The 22054-nt window shown below is 49.3% G+C and overlaps 2 protein-coding genes across 3 annotated transcripts; both read right to left on the bottom strand.

Annotated features, from left to right (window-relative positions):
• Positions 1-711: 711 nt before the first annotated feature.
• Positions 712-2283, bottom strand: LOC141073452 (uncharacterized; the record flags this gene model as incomplete). Its single annotated transcript, XM_073560681.1, has 1 exon — positions 712-2283. A coding segment is annotated over one exon (1572 nt), but the record flags the coding sequence as incomplete, so codon positions are not given.
• On the bottom strand, positions 2172-21409 carry LOC141073454 (uncharacterized). Of its 2 annotated transcripts, none has more exons than XM_073560684.1 (8): positions 21036-21409; positions 12571-12615; positions 11897-12159; positions 11491-11565; positions 6552-6620; positions 6461-6477; positions 4173-4428; positions 2172-2699 (listed from the first exon to the last, which is right to left on the bottom strand). In XM_073560684.1, the coding sequence occupies exons 3-8, from the start codon at positions 11940-11942 to the stop codon at positions 2560-2562; spliced, it is 603 nt and encodes a 200-aa protein (XP_073416785.1). In that variant the 5' UTR covers positions 11943-12159; positions 12571-12615; positions 21036-21409; the 3' UTR covers positions 2172-2559. The 2 variants fall into 2 exon arrangements, with proteins under 2 accessions (XP_073416785.1, XP_073416784.1); XM_073560683.1 differs by having other exon boundaries at positions 12137-12159.
• Between the last annotated feature and the right edge of the window lie 645 nt (positions 21410-22054).

The raw sequence follows: 22054 nt of genomic DNA, 5'->3' as shown, positions 1-22054 counted from the left end.
ATTCAACTACTTGCAATGTTTAGTGCAGATTATTATTACTGCTCCTTTCATGGATTTCGTGAAATTTGAGTTGACTTCACCGCGGGATGAAGTGAAGACGGCGGCTTTAGATTCTGTTTTATTTTTCTTTTTGTACCCAACATTGATCCCTGCAGTATATAGGCGGAATAACCTTGTCACCTGCAGAAGGATCTCCCTTGTTGTTCTATGTGGCGGCACATGTGGCGGATTGCCTGTTACATTGCTGACTGCAGCACATGCACCTGCGTCCAAACCACCTGACGACTGTCTCTCGGGATAGCGGAGGGATCGTCTGGACAGCTGTCTATCAGGGTTTTCATATGTGACTGGCCATGGAGGTTTCCTCAGGTCGTACTGGGCGGTGGTTAGAGATGAGCAAATCTGTTCACATTCGTGTTTAATCTGGACTATCATAGCCTGTATAAAAGCAGAGGCAAGGAATGCAGCGACAGTTTTGTGCCAAGTCTTGATCGCGAGAAGACATCAATCAGAAGAAACAGATTGTGTGTGACAGCGCAGTAGTAAAGATTAGTGTGTTAGGAAAGGTAAGGAGAGCGCGGACAGCCGTGATTGATCAGTGATTATGGTGCACTTGCTACATTTCACTTACATTGTTTTCATTCTTTATACAGAAGTAATCCAGCAATTTTGCCGGGCGCCGTCCGTTTCCCAGAGTCACGTATGTAGAGGTCACTTAGACGTGAAAGAGCTTAATAGTGTTTGGATGGGGGTGATTGGGGTTGGATGGGGGTGATTTGGGTTGGATGGGGGTGATTTGGGTTGGATGGGGGTGATTTGGGTTGGATTGGGTTGGATGGGGGTGATTGGGGTTGGATGGGGGTGATTGGGGTTGGATTGGGTTGGATGGGGGTGATTGGGGTTGGATGGGAGTGATTGGGGTTGGATGGGAGTGATTGGGGTTGGATGGGAGTGATTGGGGTTGGATGGGGGTGATTGGGGTTGGATGGGGGTGATTGGGGTTGGATGGGGTGATTGGGGTTGGATGGGGGTGATTGGGGTTGGATGGGGGTGATTGGGGTTGGATTGGGTTGGATGGGGGTGATTGGGGTTGGATGGGAGTGATTGGGGTTGGATGGGAGTGATTGGGGTTGGATGGGGGTGATTGGGGTTGGATGGGGGTGATTGGGGTTGGATGGGAGTGATTGGGGTTGGATGGGGGTGATTGGGGTTGGATGGGGGTGATTGGGGTTGGCTTGGGTTGGATGGGGGTGATTGGGGTTGGATGGGGGTGATTGGGGTTGGATTGGGTTGGATGGGGTGATTGGGGTTGGATGGGGGTGATTGGGGTTGGATGGGGGTGATTGGGGTTGGATGGGGGTGATTGGGGTTGGATGGGGGTGATTGGGGTTGGATGGGGGTGATTGGGGTTGGCTTGGGTTGGATGGAGGTGATTGGGGTTGGATGGGGGTGATTGGGGTTGGATGGGAGTGATTGGGGTTGGATGGGGGTGATTGGGGTTGGATGGGGGTGATTGGGGTTGGATTGGGTTGGATGGGGGTGATTGGGGTTGGATGGGAGTGATTGGGGTTGGATGGGAGTGATTGGGGTTGGATGGGGGTGATTGGGGTTGGATTGGGTTGGATGTGGGTGATTGGGGTTGGATGGGAGTGATTGGGGTTGGATGGGGGTGATTGGGGTTGGATGGGGGTGATTGGGGTTGGATGGGGGTGATTGGGGTTGGATGGGGTGATTGCGGTTGGCTTGGGTTGGATGGAGGTGATTGGGGTTGGATGGGGTGATTGGGGTTGGATGGGAGTGATTGGGGTTGGATGGGGGTGATTGGGGTTGGATGGGGGTGATTGGGGTTGGATTGGGTTGGATGGGGGTGATTGGGGTTGGATGGGAGTGATTGGGGTTGGATGGGGGTGATTGGGGTTGGCTTGGGTTGGATGGGGGTGATTGGAGTTGGATGGGGGTGATTGGGGTTGGATTGGGGTTGGATTGGGTTGGATGGGGGTGATTGGGTTTGGATGGGAGTGATTGGGGTTGGATGGGGGTGATTGGGGTTGGATGGGAGTGATTGGGGTTGGATGGGGGTGATTGGGGTTGGATTGGGTTGGATGGGGGTGATTGGGGTTGGATGGGGGTGATTGGGGTTGGATGGGGGTGATTGGGGTTGGCTTGGGTTGGATGGAGGTGATTGGGGTTGGATGGGGGTGACTGGGGTTGGATGGGGGTGATTGGGTTGGATGGGAGTGATGCACGTCTTTCCCGGGCACATAGAGGCTTTGATGTGTTTGAAATTTAAGGTAAATCGATTCCCGTTAAATCATTTTTTTTGAAAAATGTGGCAAAGCTGGAGAATTCCAAAATCACAAGATCCACTCGTCTAAACCGGAGATGGTTGACCGTCGTTACAGATCGGTTTTATACAATGGCCGATATATGGTATTTTAAAAGATTTCCAATGAAAGGTATATGCTAATTAGTGCGATGCATCCTCATAGGCTTCGGCTGCAGACCCATCGTTTATCACTGGGTCCTTCCTTCGTAGATCTTTTCTTTATTTCTCCTCCGTTACTTCTTTTCCTCTCCCGAGAACAGGAACACGTCGGCGGCCAGTGACCCGAGCTTGGGCTGACCCTTCAGGATCTCCGTCTTCCGCTCCTCCCCGCTGTCCGTCAGGTCATCGATCACCACAATCACGTTCTCCTTTCCTGTATTTCGGGAATAGAATATTCTCTCATTAGAACAAAATTGTAGTATAAGAGTGTAATATGAGTGGCCCCCACATCCACTCCCCAGATGGGGTCTCTATATTATCCTACCTCACAATGGAGGAAATAATACTGCGAGTCCAATATTACCGCCATATAAGATTGGATACCACTCTATAGTAACAGGATAATACCGTAATACCGATCCTTTAAGAGCTTGTCCACCCCTGATCAGGCCATCCCGCCTGCTGAATCCCAGTGTAATGAATGCACCGTTAGGATTGGCCTCTGCTTGCCGATTCCCGCGGTATGTGATTTGCATACGTGCAGCCGTATAGAGTCCCGCTGCTTCGCTCATTGTGCGGAGACTCTAGTCAGCATCTTATATAAGTCTCATACCGCTGGACTCTGCTAGTAGAGCCAAATCTCAATGGTGGGGTCATTAGACACGGTTCGGATACGGAAGGCTACGGTGCGGGCCTCAACTGCACTCAGGCGTACAATCCTTTTAATAAATATGGCAGCACCAATATCGATGTGCATCAATATTACCATTAATAGACAAATGATAGCGCCAGATATTACCATCATATACCGTATCGTGATAATACTGATGATTAATCACCACCATTGTACTGGGGCTGATATCACCACCATACAGTGACCATATCATGGTAATATCAGTTCACATCAGTGCTCTGTTCAGATAAATCCTAGTTATTCAGTTTCCCTTTTCTTCTCCATCTGGCCCAGACCGCCATGACCGCTTCTTCCATCCATAACTCCGCCCTACAAAATGTACATTGGTTCCTGCTTTTCCCTGCTACTACAACCAGTACCCCAGACAGTAATATTGGCCCCTCGGGGACCTGCACAGTCATTGTACCCTCCATTTGTGCCCCACACAATCATAATGTGATTAATTTGGGGATTGATTTATTTTACGTCATGTAGAAGAACAAACAGAACTGAGACCTCGGACTTACTGAGGGCCGGCTCCCGGTGTATTCAAGCCCACAGCCCGGTTTTGTTATTTTTCCTCCTCACTGCAGTCATTGTATCAGAGATTGTTTTTCTGTGATACAAATGTTTTTATCATCACCATTTTGATGTCTTTATGATCTTTTTTTATTCAATTTTTTAGGAGGCAAAGTACCCACAAAACAGCAATTCCGATGGTTTCTGTTTGATTCATGTTGGCGTCCACTGTATGGGGTGAATATTATGATATTTTATTAGTTTGACCAGTTACTCATGATATCACATAAATGATATTGGTTCCTCTAGAGTATGTGAACCGGGGGTCACCTTGTAATATTGCAGTGTATTATAAAACTACCAACCCTCTGTGGCTCGGAGTCATAGGTGTACAAATATGGCAGACACACTAGCCTTCACTAGAGCTCTTTCCACTGCCCGATACCTCAGAGGCGTCAGTCTGTCCCCTCCCACGGTCCCATCACTATCTCTTACCCAGCCTTGAGGACAGATATTGTAGCTCCTCGTCGTACAGAGAGTCTGTGACATCAGTGAGATTGAGTCGTCCTCTGTTCTGGGTATGATACAGGATCCCAAAGTCACACCTTGACACGTAGCCCGAGAACTGTGTGAACCCGTTGTTGGTGATACAACAAGGCTGGACGCTCTTTACAAAGGACTCAGCTTTCAGTCTTGTCGTCAACCATTCATATTCACTCTCTGCAGACCTCGAAAAAATCCCCACTTTTACCTTGTGAAAATAAGAATATAAAAGCCATTGTAACTGTATAGAAAGTCAGTCACTGACTGTATGGAAAGTCAATCACTGCATGGCAAGTCGATCACTGACTGCATGGCAAGTCGATCACTGACTGCATAGAAAGTCAATCACTGACTGCATAGAAAGTCAATCACTGACTGCATAGAAAGTCAATCACTGACTGCATAGAAAGTCAATCACTGACTGCATAGCAAGTCAATCACTGACTGCATAGCAAGTCAATCACTGACTGCATAGCAAGTCAATCACCGCATAGAAAGTCGATCACTGACTGCATGGCAAGTCGATCACTGACTGCATGGCAAGTCGATCACTGACTGCATGGCAAGTCGATCACTGACTGCATGGCAAGTCGATCACTGACTGCATAGAAAGTCAATGGAAAGTCAATCACTGACTGCATGGAAAGTCAGTCACACTGACTGCTTCTTATTGTCATAATGTTTCTGAGTCTCTTAAAGATGATAAAAATGTCATGGTACATTTTTTAAATGGGGTAAAGTCAGGAGTAGACACTACAAGGATCTGGGAACAGTGGAAACCACTTTGATCTGTACTGGGAGCAGTGGCATCCGCAGGGATCTGTACTGTGAGCAAATGGAACCACAAGGATCTCTATGGGATTTAGTTCTGAGCTCTACATTCTAAAAGTTATATAGAATAGCTGGAGAAGGTTCAGGATTGGGCAACTAAGCCCCATGTACCAATGGGATGGGATTTCTATAATCTAATAAATAGATTCTATCAAATTAAATTTGTCAAATTAAAAAAAGCCTCCTGTCTCCTCGCACCTGTCCATGCCTGTTCCTCCACCACCCGGTCTTCCTAACAGCTCCCATTGACCTTCTTTGCTTACAAATGCTTTCAGGTCTTCTGTCCTCTCAGCCAGCCACCATGCCCCATGGAGTTACATAGGGCGTAACTCGTGACACTGACCTTAAGGACCTGCGTCATGTCTCACACGGTTGCATGGGATGTGATTTGCGGTATTCACAGGCGTCGGAACCAACTTGACTGCTTGAGATCCAGTCTACGGCACTACTGCCATAAGAGAAAATAGGAAGGCCAAGGCAGGGGAGCACCAGATGGGTGGGTTGGGTATTGGGAGGACCTGTGTGAGGTCACTACAAGGATTTATTGTTCTCTAACCCCTCATGTCCATCCTGAATCAAAGTTAAAAACACCAAAGTTCCCATTTGTTCTATTTTTGGGGAAATTAGTAGCAACTTTGATTCTTTTAGAATCGCTTCTCTCATCTCTGAAACTGAGAGGGTAGAAAATTGAACTTGTTCAGCTCAGAAAAAACAACGCAGGTGTCTGATCAACATGTGGAAAGACGTGTGCCCAAAACAAAGACCCGACATAACATTATTTCCTTCCAAAGATTTGACAAATGTGTTGCAGACATGAATATTGGAAAGGGTTCTTTACAGTTAGAGCTGCCTCACTATAATGACCGATTCTAAGCAGTAGTAATGACAGATACTATGCCGTAACGAGCTGGATTATACACAGGGCTAGAGATCATCTAGAGAGTTTGTAACAAAGTATCTGAAGATCGTATCCTCTCCGTAATCCCGGCTCTGATCGGTTGTTACTCAGCGCTTCCATCAGATCCGCTGGGATTCTTCGCTGTTGGACACTTAGCCATCGCTTCAGCATAAATAAATTACGAGGGTTTGGAAAGTTATTACCTGCAGTAAGAGTCCTGATAACTTTCTTCAGCTTTATTATTTTATGGCCGTACTTCTGGTGGACAGATGGAGAATTGGCCATTATCTGCAGAAGACACGATCATCTGGAGTCCTAGAAAGTCTACATCAATCCTAAGGCCCGAGTAATGGGGGTGGAAGACAGGAGTGTCACTATGGGGGGTGCCGAGGGGCAAGTACACCCGGACCCTGGTACCTGAGGCCCCTCAGTAGAATAACAAGACACTAGTATTAGAGATGGTCATAGAGATTGTGTCTGTGGGAGTAAAATAATGAACTTCTCCACTTACCTGATTGGGAGGTCGCCCTAAAAAATACAACAAAAGAAGATTTGAATAACTTTAATATTGAGCCGGAGAGAAAGTAAGAAAAGACGATTACTTTTCATCACTTTTCGCATCTGACGCATTTTAGCTTCAAATGAAGAACTTTTTCCGTTAATAAAGTCACCTACAAGAAATAAAAACAAGAAGATAAAGAAGAAATTGAGGAACGAACACGCAGGATGGAGGTGGCTCAGTCTGGTACTGGATGAGAATGCGGACAAGATGAGAGAAGGACATGGTCAAGACACGGACAAGATGAGACATAACATGGACAAGACACGGACAAGACACGGACAGGACACGGACAAGGCATGAGACATAACATGGACGAGACACGGACAGGACAGGACACGGACAAGATGAGACATATCATGGACAGGACACGGACAAGATGAGACATATCATGGACAAGACACGGACAGGACATGGACAAGGCATGAGACATAACATGGACGAGACACGGACAGGACAGGACACGGACAAGATGAGACATCACGGACAGGACACGGACAAGATGAGACATATGGACAAGACACGGACAGGACACGGACAAGACACAGACAAGACGTGGACAAGGCATGAGACATAACATGGACGAGACACGGACAGGACAGGACACGGACAAGGCATGAGACATAACACGGACAACATACGAGTGGTCTCCTGAGGTCAGCAATGTAAGCAGCGGTCAGTCCTGCTGTACAGGAGCTGGGGTGTGAATAATTGTGTCTGTAGGATAACTTTCGGATACGTCTTTGTAATTGTGTATGAATGTGATAGAATTGTTCATGTGTTCGTGTATCCAGACATCTTTGGCTACATACAATACCAGTGAAAAGTCCTGACACCCCGGCTGCTGTAATGGTTTTCCTTGTTCTTTATGAGAATGTGCACATTGTAGATTTAGACAGAAGGCAGCAAAACTGAGAAGGAAACAAGAAGTAAGGAAATATATGGGACACAAGGCAGAACATGTGTTTCCATTTACTTGGAATAAATCACTAGAACTGAGACCATCAATGCACCCATCATACCATTACACCTCCCCTCCATGCTCCATGCACCCATCCATCTCTCCATCAACGCACCCTCCACACCATTACACCTCCTCTCCATGCTCCACGCAGCCCTCCATCTCACCATCAACGCACCCTCCACACCATTACACCTCCTCTCCATCTCACCATCAACGCACCCTCCACACCATTACACCTCCTCTCCATTTTTCCATCGACGCACCCTCCACACCATTACACCTTTCCATGCTCCACGCAGCCCTCCATCTCACCATCAACGCACCCTCCACACCATTACACCTCCTCTCCATGCTCCACGCAGCCCTCCATCTCACCATCAACGCACCCTCCACACCATTACACGTCCTCTCCATCTCTCCATCAACGCACCCTCCACACCATTACACCTTTCCATGCTCCACGCAGCCCTCCATCTCACCATCAACGCACCCTCCACACCATTACACCTCCTCTCCATGCTCCACGCAGCCCTCCATCTCACCATCAACGCACCCTCCACACCATTACACCTCCTCTCCATCTCACCATCAACGCACCCTCCACACCATTACACCTCCTCTCCATTTTTCCATCGACGCACCCTCCACACCATTACACCTTTCCATGCTCCACGCAGCCCTCCATCTCACCATCAACGCACCCTCCACACCATTACACCTCCTCTCCATGCTCCACGCAGCCCACCATCTCACCATCAACGCACCCTCCACACCATTACACCTCCTCTCCATGCTCCACGCAGCCCTCCATCTCACCATCAACGCACCCTCCACACCATTACACCTCCTCTCCATGCTCCACGCAGCCCTCCATCTCACCATCAACGCACCCTCCACACCATTACACGTCCTCTCCATCTCTCCATCAACGCACCCTCCACACCATTACACCTTTCCATGCTCCACGCAGCCCTCCATCTCACCATCAACGCACCCTCCACACCATTACACCTCCTCTCCATGCTCCACGCAGCCCTCCATCTCACCATCAACGCACCCTCCACACCATTACACCTCCTCTCCATCTCACCATCAACGCACCCTCCACACCATTACACCTCCTCTCCATTTTTCCATCGACGCACCCTCCACACCATTACACCTTTCCATGCTCCACGCAGCCCTCCATCTCACCATCAACGCACCCTCCACACCATTACACCTCCTCTCCATGCTCCACGCAGCCCACCATCTCACCATCAACGCACCCTCCACACCATTACACCTCCTCTCCATGCTCCACGCAGCCCTCCATCTCACCATCAACGCACCCTCCACACCATTACACCTCTCCATGCTCCACGCAGCCCTCCATCTCACCATCAACGCACCCTCCACACCATTACACTTCCTCTCCATCTCTCCATCAACGCACCCTCCACACCATTACACCTTTCCATGCTCCACGCAGCCCTCCATCTCACCATCAACGCACCCTCCACACCATTACACCCCCTCTCCATGCTCCACGCAGCCCTCCATCTCACCATCAACGCACCCTCCACACCATTACACCTCCTCTCCATTTTTCCATCGAAGCACCCTCCACACCTTTACACCTTTCCATGCTCCACGCAGCCCTCCATCTCACCATCAACGCACCCTCCACACCATTACACCTCCTCTCCATGCTCCACGCAGCCCACCATCTCTCCATCAACGCACCCTCCACACCATTACACCTCCTCTCCATGCTCCACGCAGCCCTCCATCTCACCATCAACGCACCCTCCACACCATTACACCTCCTCTCCATCTCACCATCAACGCACCCTCCACACCATTACACCTCTCCATGCTCTGCGCAGCCCTCCATCTCACCATCAACGCACCCTCCACACCATTACACCTCCTCTTCATCTCTCCATCAACGCACCATCCACACCATTACACCTCCTTTCCATGCTCCACGCAGCCCACCATCTCACCATCAACGCACCCTCCACACCATTACACCTCCTCTCCATGCTCCACGCAGCCCTCCATCTCACCATCAACGCACCCTCCACACCATTACACCTCCATGCTCCACGCAGCCCACCATCTCACCATCAATGCACCATCCACACCATTACACCTCCTCTCCATGCTCCACGCAGCCCTCCATCTCACCATCAATGCACCCTCCACACCATTACACCTCTCCATGCTCCACGCAGCCCACCATCTCACCATCAACGCAACATCCACACCATTACACCTCGTCTCCATGCTCCACGCAGCCCACCATCTCACCATCAACGCACCCTCCACACCATTACACCTCCTCTCCATGCTCCACGCAGCCCACCATCTCACCATCAACGCACCCTCTACACCATTACACCTCTCCATGCCCCACGCAGCCCACCATCTCACCATCAACGCATCCTCCACACCATTACACGTCCTCTCCATCTCTCCATCAACGCACCCTCCACACCATTACACCTCCTCTCCATGCTCCACGCAGCCCACCATCTCACCATCAACGCACCCTCCACACCATTACACCTCCTCTCCATCAACGCACCATCCACACCATTACACCTCCTCTCCATGCTCCACGCAGCCCACCATCTCACCATCAACGCACCCTCCACACCATTACACCTCCTCTCCATGCTCCACGCAGCCCTCCATCTCACAGTCAACGCACCCTCCACACCATTACACCTCCTCTCCATCTCACCATCAACGCACCCTCCACACCATTACACCTCCTCTCCATCTCTCCATCAACGCACCCTCCACTCCAATACATCTCCTCTCCATGCTCCACGCAGCCCTCCATCTCTCCATCAGCACGCCCGCCACACCATTACCCCTCCTTTCCCTACTTCCCACACCCCTCCATCACACCACCCCTCAATGTTTCTCAGCTCCATAAATGTTGAATCCATCCGCTCACATTTTCTGCATCTCACAAGGACGTGGAGGTGGCTACCAAAAATCTCCAATTTCAATGACTCAGAGCAAAGAACAGATTTCCACTGATCCAATGTTCGTTTCTTGTGTTGCTCGGTCCATACCCATCTTTTCTTGTTTGCAGTCCTTAGCAGTGATTTCTTTGCAGCAATTTCAGCATAAAGTCCTCGCAGTCTCCTCTGTACGGTTGATGTTGACATGTGTCTGCTATTACTTGATGTCTGGATGTCATTTCTGAGGGCTGGTATCTGAGGTGCTGTGAGTTTGTGTTTTTCTTTAGGCTGATAACTCTGATGAACTTATCCTCTGCAGCAGAGGACATTCTTCGCCTTCCATTCCTTGAGCGGTCCCCATGAGAGTTTGTTTAATCATAGCGATAAATGATTTTCATGACTGCACTTGAGGATACCGTCACGATTCATGTATTTTTCCGGATTGACTGACCTTCGTGTCGTACAGTGATGATGATCAGTGTCTTCTCTTAGTTGGGTGTTTCTTGCCATGTTCTGGCTTGCAGCAGTTGTGGAATAGTCTCAGCACTGTATGGAGCTGTACACCGACACTGCCTCTGCAAAACACCCCTGATGGTCACAAACTTTCTGGTGGGCGATGAACACACACATGAACTCTGGACAATGAAACTTGATCATTGGACGCCATTCCAGGTGCCACCTGATGGAGAGAATGTCCAGGGGGTGTAACATTATCATCAGGAGGACAGTCGGGAGGAACCTGAGGGGTAACATGCTCTGTCAGTTTCTCCAGTGTGTCTTCACTCCTTGTGTCCATGTTTCTTCCTTCATAGTTTTGCTGCCTTTAGCCTGAATCTACAATGTGCACATTCCAAAAAGAACAAGGAAGCCATTGTGTGTCCTGTACATGTACCTCGGCTTTTCTCCTATAATTATGTATCCGCGTATTTATGTCCCAACCGCTGTTGTGTTACAGACCGGTCAGATGTTATTAACCCTTAGTTTTCTTTGTACGTTTTGATCAGACCTGTTACCTTTTCACACTCAGCTTTTCTCGCCTTCCCCCCATTATCACTTACTTCGTGCTGACTGTGGCGGCTCCGGGGACTCAGTCCTCCTTTGTGGAGTCTTTTCTGAAGGTGCAACTTGGTTTTCTGTGATGGGCAGAAGTGTGAATAGTGAAGGTTCATAGGTGCATCCCTCCATATACTGACCACGACCTTATAACATGTTAGAGACGTATGCCCCGTATACAGTGCCAGTCTCCCTCATAATAGTGCTCTGTATTAATATCGCAGACCTTACGCCGATAATCAGTGTCAGTGTCCTCCCTATAATTAGTGCTGGACATCCCATCAGAGCCCTGTTTTTTCTTGCAGCTTGGTTAGGGAGGGATTTTACCATCTATTCACTATGTCCTGCTTATATAGCTGAGGTCTTGTCACAGTGTATCCTTTGTTTGGACTTCGGGCCAGTTGCTCTTACCTGATACATTGTGACGCCCATCAGCTGTGAGCAGGAACTGCCCCATTCATGGACGGCAAGCAGAGATCCTGAAATGCTGAGAAACTTGAGATAAAAAGTCCCTTATAAATCTGCAGGATTGTCCACGGTAGGAGATGACGGCGGCGGGTGCTCGGCCGTGGTCAGTGGACCGGTGCAGACATTTCTCCAGGGCGCCGTTCATCATTACGTTATATTGTCGCGGTGATTTTGGCTTCTTACCTGACGACCAATGCTTCCTGTTCCTGCAATAAAAGACAAGTAGATTAGAGAGAAGCACTGGACGCGCGCCGGGGCCTTTATGTCTCACTTGGCGCCAGCGGACTAGATTTATCATCAGTGTCACAGATGGAGCAATTAAAGGGTGGATGAAAATAGCGGGAATTCATGAAACTCGGCCTTATTAAGTTATAAGGTTATGGTGGAGCCGGTGAGACCCCAGAGCAGCGCCAGGTGCAGCACATGGCCATGTCTACAATGGGCTAAGGAACTGAGACTCAGCCTCCCCGGCTCCCGGAGGGAACGTCCACATTGTTACACCAGGACTCGGTTCACATCATGGAGGACTGGAGACCATTCAGACTCCTGGGGAGGAGGAGGAGAGGTTTCCCCACTAGATGATGATTTACCCATCATCACCACAGCAATCTACTTACCGTTTTCTTAATCCCTGCATATCAAAGCAGCCGGTTGACTTCTTCCTGCCAAAAACACCAAAATAAATAACCATGACTACCACCATTATTATCTGATCGCTCCTCATCAGAACCATCATCATCCTCACATCCTTACATATCTCCATCGTTCTCATCTCCACTCTCATTGTCGTCCTCCTCATTATTAGCTGCACGCCGGTTCTCACACTTCTCATATATTTCTCAGAACAATAAAAAAGCTGAAGCAGAGTAACATTCATTCACCTCCTTCATTGTTTAATGCTCCTCCCCATTGTCATGCCCTCCCCTATTGTTTAATGCCCCTCCTCCATTGTCATTCCCCTCCCCTATTGTTTAATGCCCCTCCCCATTGTTGAGTGCCCTTCCTCCATTGTTTAGTCCCCCTCTCCCATTACTTTATACCTCTCCCCATTGTTTTATGAACTTCCAATGTTGTCCAATGTCAATCCCTCATTGATTCCTGCCCAGTATTTCATGACCTTTCTCTATAGTGTCATGACCCTCGCCCATTGTTTTATTCCCCTCCCCCAATGTTTCATGGCCCTCCCCTAGTTTCATGCCTCTAGTTCATTTTTTAATGCTGCTTCCCCATTATTTTACACTTCTCCCCATTGTTTTATGACCCATCCACATTGTTAATTCCCCATGCCCCATTGTTTGACGCCCCTTCCCCAATGTTTCATGCCACACCTCTATAGTTTCATGCTACTTCTCCATTTTTTCATGTCCACCATTGTTTCAAGATCCAACCCCATTGTTTTATGCTCCTCCCCATTGACCCCTGCCCCTCCTCCATTATTCAATGCCCCTCCCCCACTGTTCCATGTGTTACATTGTTTAATGCCCCTCCCTCAATGTTTTATGACCCTCCTATAATTTCATGCCCCTCCGCTATTGTTTCATTCTTCACTCCATTGTTTCTCTGCCCCTCCTCCATTGTTCCACACCCCTCCTCCATTGTTTCATGCCCCCATTGTTCCAAGCTCCTACCCCATTATTATATGCTCCTCCCAACTGTTCCCTGCCCCTCCTCCATTGTTCCATGCTCCTCCCCTATTGTTTCTTGCTTCTTCCCATTGGTTGTACCTTTTCCCCCACAATCCTCTGTGATCTGATGACGTTTGTGATGTTTCTGAGTTTATACAGTAAATATTGTTAACGTCACTGTGACTAAGATGAAAAGGGTCAGAGACTCGTCAACACCAGAGCCGTGGGGGCAGCAGCTTCTCCTTCCTCCCCACCAACCTGGGAAACGGAAGAAAGTGAGAGCCGTGGTTACTTTAGGGGTCAGACACTGACTTAGGATTAGGGGTCAGACACTGACTTAGGATTAGGGGTCAGACACTGACTTAGGATTAGGGGTCAGACACTGACTTAGGATTAGGGGTCAGACACTGACTTAGGATTAGGGGTCAGACACTGACTTAGGACTAGGGGTCAGACACTGACTTAGGATTAGGGGTCAGACACTGACTTAAGATTTGGGTTAGTGGTTGGATACTGACTTAGGTTTTAGATTAGTGGTCCGACACTGACTGAGGGTTTGGGTTAGTGATCAGACACTGACTGAGGGTTTGGGTTAGTGATCAGACACTGACTGAGGGTTTGGGTTAGTGGTCGGATACTTTATGTTAGTGGTCAGACATTGAATTAGGGTTTGGGTTAGCGGTCGGACACTGACTTAGGCTACTTTCACACTAGCGTTTTTTTGCGCTGTGTGCGCAGTCCAAACGCATGCAAAAAACGCATCAAGCATTTTGCATGCGTTTGCTTATTTTATGCGCATGTGTTTTAACCATGCGCACGTCAGCGTTCCCATAGACTGTAATGTGGGTTTTTTTGCACATTCCATACACATTTGAGCGCATGCGTTTTTTTGACACAGGTTGGGCGCACAAAAAATGCAACAGGGTGCGTCCGGCGCGCATAGGCGCACACTGCAAAAACGCATAAAAACGCATGTTAAAAATAGGGGCGCATTGCGCATTCACATGTTTGCGCACGCAGCGCAAATAAACGCTAGTGTGAAACCAGCCTTAGGGTTTAGATTAGTGGTCCGACACTTAGGGTTAGTGGTCGGACACTGACTTAGGGTTTGGGTTAGTGATCAGACACTGACTTAGGGTTTGGGTTAGTGGTTGGACACTTTATGTAAGTGTAATCCTACATAGAAAATCCAGAGTATAACAAAGAGTCATACATGAAAGAAGATAAAGTGCTTAGTGCAAAAAGATATGGGGAGAGGATGCTAAAGTGACCATGCTTACCCATGTGGGGCGTACATCTGCTGCGTGTCTGATCCCAAGCCCCGGCTCTTTGTGCCTTATGGATGGATAGTACCCCATATATTCAGTTAGTGGATGAAATTATCATGGCGCAACTCATTGTATTTGCCATACTAGTTTGGGGATTGGTGTAGCTATGTCAGTGTACCATTGCATATAACTTTATTCATGCAGCTGTCTTTTCCTCTTTTGTGTCATTCCCGTTACCTGGCCATATCATTGTACTTTTAATACATTGAATTTTTCACGTATTTGTATTAATAAAGATTATATACATTTTTTCACTATAATTTATTTGTGCTTAATAATTTGGGTGTTTTACTCCGGATTTTCTATGTAGGATTATGTATTGTTAAGGGATTTGTCCTATTGCCATGGTTTTTTGAACATTTTTTTCTTGATTGGAAAATGCATTGGTGTTCGCAATAATGTTGGATTGTGTTAAACTAACTTTATGTAAGTGGTTGGACACTGAATTAGGGTTTTGGTTAGCGGTCGGACACTGACTTAGGGTTTAGATTAGTGGTCGGACACTGACTTAGGGTTTAGATTAGTGGTCGGACACTGACTTAGGGTTTAGATTAGTGGTCGGACAGACTTAGGGTTAGTGTTAGTGGTTGGAGACTGAGGTAGGGTTAGTGGTTGGCTGCTGCCCCCCATACATGGCACTTGATAGGTAATTTGCTAAGTTTTCTTCCATAAATAGAGCAAAGTCTATAAGTCTCCATATTCAATTGATGTGATAAACTCCTTCCCGACATCCTTTATACCTGTACGCCGCACGTTGGATACATGGAGCAGCTCAGAGGCAGTGCCGTACAGCCAGCCCCTGTCTCTAACAGCAGCCACCACAGTTAGCTCAGTTTGCTGCTTTGTAATTGCTTAAAGGGGTTTGTTCATGAATATAACAATGTGGCTTCTTTATTTCAGAAACATCACGTTCACCCATCCCCCCCCCCGACCACCGACTGTGTCTGATATTACAACTCAAAGTGACTAGAGCTGAACTGTAATACCAGACACTACCCATGACCAGGGGTGACGCTGTCAGTATCTGACACTGACATTGATTGTGGGGTGAATGGAATCCCAGGGCCACCCGGGGTCTACTGACGGCCCCCATGGCAGACATCTTTATGTTCTGATGATGGCCATTACTGTGGCTGGACGTTATAGTGGACCTGCATACTGTAGTAACAGTGGTAAGAGCAGGATACAGCGCAAGCCATCAGATGATCACAGGGTCAAGTCCCTGAGGTCACCCTGAGAAAGGGTGAAAAAAATCCCCCAGAAAAGGTGCATTCATCCCCCATTACATGTCTGACATTGCTTCATGCACAAAAGTTTTATCTATCAAAATATAACATTATGTAACTTGTCATGTCAAGTGAAAAATATATATATTGTAATGGCAGAAATGGCCGCTAATCCAAATAGTGCAACAAGGCTCCATCAGAACCTCGTATGACCTCCGAAACAATGTATCAGTGCAGACATCTGGCCTCGCAACGCTCCACTGATGGGAGAATACCAGACTCCACGGCTCGGAGACAGCGGCACACACCGATAGCTCCGAAACAATGTATCAGTGCAGACATCTGGCCTCGCACAGCTCCACTGATGGGAGAATACCAGACTCTGCGGCTCGGAGACAGCGGCACACACCGATAGCTCCGAAACAATGTAGCAGTGCAGACATCTGGCCTCGCACAGCTCCACTGATGGGAGAATACCAGACTCTGCGGCTCGGAGACAGCGGCACACACCGATAGCTCCGAAACAATGTATCAGTGCAGACATCTGGCCTCGCACAGCTCCACTGATGGGAGAATACCAGACTCCGCGGCTCGAAGACGGCGGCACACACCGAGAGCTCCGAAACAATGTATCAGTGCAGACATCCCGCCTCACACAGCTCCACTGATGGGCGAATACCAGACTCTGCGGCTCGGAGACAGCGGCACACACCGATAGCTCCGAAACTATGTATGAGTGCAGACATCTGGCCTCGCACAGCTCCACTGATGGGAGAATACCAGACTCCGCGGCTCGAAGACGGCGGCACACACCGAGAGCTCCGAAACAATGTATCAGTGCAGACATCTCTCCTCACGCAGCTCCACTGATGGGAGAATACCAGACTCTGCGGCTCGGAGACAGCGGCACACACCGAGAGCTCCGAAACAATGTATCAGTGCAGACATCTGGCCTCGCACAGCTCCACTGATGGGAGAATACCAGACTCTGCGGCTCAGAGACGGCGGCACACACCGAGAGCTCCGAAACAATGTATCAGTGCAGACATTTGGCCTCGCACAGCTCCACTGATGGGAGAATACCAGACTCCGCGGCTCGAAGACGGCGGCACACACCGAGAGCTCCGAAACAATGTATCAGTGCAGACATCTCTCCTCACGCAGCTCCACTGATGGGAGAATACCAGACTCTGCGGCTCGGAGACAGCGGCACACACCGAGAGCTCCGAAACAATGTATCAGTGCAGACATCTGGCCTCGCACAGCTCCACTGATGGGAGAATACCAGACTCTGCGGCTCGGAGACGGCGGCACACACCGAGAGCTCCGAAACAATGTATCAGTGCAGACATCTGGCCTCGCACAGCTCCACTGATGGGAGAATACCAGACTCTGCGGCTCAGAGATGGCGGCACACACCGAGAGCTCCAAAACAATGTATCAGTGCAGACATCTCTCCTTGCGCAGCTCCACTGATGGGAGAATACCAGACTCCGCGGCTCGAAGACGGCGGCACACACCGAGAGCTCCGAAACAATGTATCAGTGCAGACATCCCGCCTCACGCAGCTCCACTGATGGGAGAATACCAGACTCCACGGCTCGAAGACGGCGGCACACACCGAGAGCTCCGAAACAATGTATCAGTGCAGACATCTCGCCTCGCAGAGCTCCACTGATGGGAGAATACCAGACTCTGCGGCTCAGAGATGGCGGCACACACCGAGAGCTCCAAAACAATGTATCAGTGCAGACATCTGGCCTCGCACAGCTCCACTGATGGGAGAATACCAGACTCTGCGGCTCAGAGATGGCGGCACACACCGAGAGCTCCGAAACAATGTATCAGTGCAGACATCCCGCCTCACGCAGCTCCACTGATGGGAGAATACCAGACTCCACGGCTCGAAGACGGCGGCACACACCGAGAGCTCCGAAACAATGTATCAGTGCAGACATCTCGCCTCGCAGAGCTCCACTGATGGGAGAATACCAGACTCCGCGGCTCGGAGACGGCTGCACACACCGAGAGCTCCGAAACAATGAATCAGTGCAGACATCTCGCCTCACGCAGCTCCACTGATGGGAGAATACCAGACTCTGCGGCTCGGAGACGGCGGCACACACCGAGAGCTCCGAAACAATGTATCAGTGCAGACATCTGGCCTCGCACAGCTCCACTGATGGGAGAATACCAGACTCTGCGGCTCAGAGATGGCGGCACACACCGAGAGCTCCAAAACAATGTATCAGTGCAGACATCTGGCCTCGCACAGCTCCACTGATGGGAGAATACCAGACTCTGCGGCTCAGAGATGGCGGCACACACCGAGAGCTCCGAAACAATGTATCAGTGCAGACATCCCGCCTCACGCAGCTCCACTGATGGGAGAATACCAGACTCCACGGCTCGAAGACGGCGGCACACACCGAGAGCTCCGAAACAATGTATCAGTGCAGACATCTCGCCTCGCAGAGCTCCACTGATGGGAGAATACCAGACTCCGCGGCTCGGAGACGGCTGCACACACCGAGAGCTCCGAAACAATGAATCAGTGCAGACATCTCGCCTCACGCAGCTCCACTGATGGGAGAATACCAGACTCTGCGGCTCGGAGACGGCGGCACAGACCCAAAGCTCTGAATTCATTTCACATTAATATATATAGACGGTAACAGTTTGGTGTCATAGTGATCGCTCTGACACGATGGAGAATTATGGCACCAGGACATTGTTACCGCACAATGAACATGGTGAAAACAAAACCCCAAAGAACAATGTCGCAGTTGTGTTTTGTTTTCCACCATTTGGATTTATTCTCCACGTTTTCATTACAGCACATGATAAAATGGATGGGGTCATTGTTTGGGTTTACAGCAAACCCTCACATGGCTATGGGAACGGAAAAATAATAAAGTTATGGCTGCTGGAAGAAGAGGGAAATAGACAAAAGGGCGGAGACAAAAAGTGTCAGCAGTGAAAAGGGAGAAAGAAAGGCTGAACTCGTCTATCACTGCAGCCTGGGGTCTTCCCTGCACTGATCATAGAGGTCATGGGAGGGTCTTCCCTGCACTGATCATAGAGGTCATGGGAGGGTCTTCCCTGCACTGATCATAGAGGTCATGGGAGGGTCTTCCCTGCACTGATCATAGAGGTCATGGGAGGGTCTTCCCTGCACTGATCATAGAGGTCATGGGAGGGTCTTCCCTGCACTGAACATAGAGGTCATGGGAGGGTCTTCCCTGCACTGATCATAGAGGTCACTGGAGGGTCTTCCCTGCACTGATCATAGAGGTCATTGAAGGGTCTTCCCTGCACTGATCATAGAGGTCATTGGAGGGTCTTCCTGCACTGATCATAGAGGTCATTGGAGGGTCTTCCTTGCACTGATCATAGAGGTCATTGGATGGTCTTCCCTGCACTGATCATAGAGGTCATTGGAGGGTCTTCCCTGCACTGATCATAGAGGTCATGGGAGGGTCTTCCCTGCACTGATCATAGAGGTCATGGGAGGGTCTTCCCTGCACTGATCATAGAGGTCATGGGAGGGTCTTCCCTGCACTGAACATAGAGGTCATGGGAGGGTCTTCCCTGCACTGATCATAGAGGTCATTGGAGGGTCTTCCCTGCACTGATCATAGAGGTCATGGGAGGGTCTTCCCTGCACTGATCATAGAGGTCATTGGATGGTCTTCCCTGATCATAGAGGTCATTGGAGGGTCTTCCCTGCACTTATCATAGAGGTCATGGGAGGGTCTTCCCTGCACTGAACATAGAGGTCATGGGAGGGTCTTCCCTGCACTGATCATAGAGGTCACTGGAGGGTCTTCCCTGCACTGAACATAGAGGTCATGGGAGGGTCTTCCCTGCACTGATCATAGAGGTCACTGGAGGGTCTTCCCTGCACTGAACATAGAGGTCATGGGAGGGTCTTCCCTGCACTGATCATAGAGGTCACTGGAGGGTCTTCCCTGCACTGAACATAGAGGTCATGGGAGGGTCTTCCCTGCACTGAACATAGAGGTCACTGGAGGGTCTTCCCTTCACTGATCATAGAGGTCATGGGAGGGTCTTCCCTGCACTGATCATAGAGGTCACTGGAGGGTCTTCCATTCACTGATCATAGAGGTCATGGGAGGGTCTTCCCTGCACTGATCATAGAGGTCATGGGAGGGTCTTCCCTGCACTGATCATAGAGGTCACTGGAGGGTCTTCCCTTCACTGATCATAGAGGTCATTGAAGGGTCTTCCCTGCACTGATCATAGAGGTCACGTGATATGCCACTATGTATCTGTCACTATGTAACAGTGTATTTGTGTTACTATGTAACAATGTATCTATGTTACTATGTAGCAGGATTAACTCTCTGCCTGCCAGTATTTCTTGGCCTGATTTTGCTCCCGTTCTATTGATCCGTCGTGTCTTATAAGTGCCGTTATCTTGGTCCGTCAGTGCCCATCGTCTGACAGGTGGGCCCTGCATCTGTGATGTTGACTGTACCTTTTAAAGGGGTTGTCCAGTACTACAAAGCCATGGTTAAATACTTCAAGAAACAGCGCCCCCCTGACTACAGGTTGTGTGCGGTATTACACCAAAGTTCATTCACTTTCAGGGCACTGATAGTATCAGACACCCGGGGTGTAACTATAATAGGCTCAGGGGGTGCAGTTGTACCCGGGCCCCGAAGACTCAGGGGCCCAATATAAAAAGACAATACTATTACAGACTTGTGGACAAGTGGGGGCGCTGTTTAGGAAGACATCATCTCCTAATCCTCTTTAATCTATTGTCTCATGTTTTCTCTCCGGATAGATCGTTGGTTCCGTTGTTTCTTCGTACTTGCGCTGATGTCGGTCGCGCTCTCGTCGTTCGCTGTCCGCTATGTCTGCCATTATCACATACCTTTTCTCTTTGGATCGCTCCGGGTTTCCTGACATGCTGACGGTTTCCTTCTCTCCTTGTCGTCACTTTCTCTTTTTTCTCTCTGGTGATTCCTGTGACCCCCTTAATTCTTCAGGATCGCGTTCCACGTTTCGGGGGCGCAGCGACCTCCTCTTCTTCCTCCGATGAGATCAGATTGTGGCAGATTTGTAATTTCTCCCCTTTCCGGTTTCATTAAAAGACAAAGTTTCTTTCACTTTCATTTCCTTGCTCCCTCCCAGGGACAGGGAAAACTCTGCTGCATCGCCTTAAAGGGGAAGGACTGGAGAGGGAAAACTCTGCTGCATCGCCTTAAAGGGGAAGGACTGGAGAGGGAAAACTCTGCTGCATCGCCTTAAAGGGGAAGGACTGGAGAGGGAAAACTCTGCTGCATCACCTTAAAGGGGAAGGACTGGAGAGGGAAAACTCTGCTGCATCGCCTTAAAGGGGAAGGACTGGAGAGGGAAAACTCTGCTGCATCGCCTTAAAGAGGAAGGACTGGAGAGAGAAAACTCTGCTGCATCGCCTTAAAGGGGAAGGTCTGGAGAGGGAAAACTCTGCTGCATCGCCTTAAAGGGGAAGGTCTGGAGAGGGAAAACTCTGCTGCATCGCCTTAAAGGGGAAGGTCTGGAGAGGGAAAACTCTGCTGCATCTCCTTAAAGGGGAAGGTCTGGAGAGGGAAAACTCTGCTGCATCGCCTTAAAGGGGAAGGACTGGAGAGGGAAAACTCTGCTGCATCGCCTTAAAGGGGAAGGACTGGAGAGAGAAAACTCTGCTGCATCGCCTTAAAGGGGAAGGTCTGGAGAGGGAAAACTCTGCTGCATCACCTTAAAGAGGAAGGTCTGGAGAGGGAAAACTCTGTTGCTTCACCTTAAAGAGGAAGGACTGGAGAGGGAAAACTGTTGTGAGTTCATTTTCCCCTTCACTACTAAGGCCCGAGGAACTCCCTCTTCTGGTAAAGAAAGGTAGTGAGCCTGATTATAAAACACCTGAGCCTGATG

This window comes from Dendrobates tinctorius, unplaced genomic scaffold (genome assembly GCF_039654945.1).
Source record: "Dendrobates tinctorius isolate UK_male_01 unplaced genomic scaffold, ASM3965494v1 ptg000301l, whole genome shotgun sequence".
Classification (NCBI taxonomy): Eukaryota; Metazoa; Chordata; class Amphibia; order Anura; family Dendrobatidae; genus Dendrobates; species Dendrobates tinctorius.
This window is presented reverse-complemented; position numbering and strand designations above follow the sequence as displayed.

Coding starts and splice junctions, on each gene's coding strand:
- LOC141073454 (XM_073560683.1), bottom strand. CDS start 21,070: ATGTCAGGAAACCCGGAGCGATCCAAAGAGAAAAG. Junction 12,160..12,570: donor ATGCAGGGATTAAGAAAACG/GTAAGTAGATTG, acceptor CTTTTATTGCAG/GAACAGGAAGCATTGGTCGT. Junction 2,700..4,172: donor ATATCTGTCCTCAAGGCTGG/GTAAGAGATAGT, acceptor CCCGAAATACAG/GAAAGGAGAACGTGATTGTG.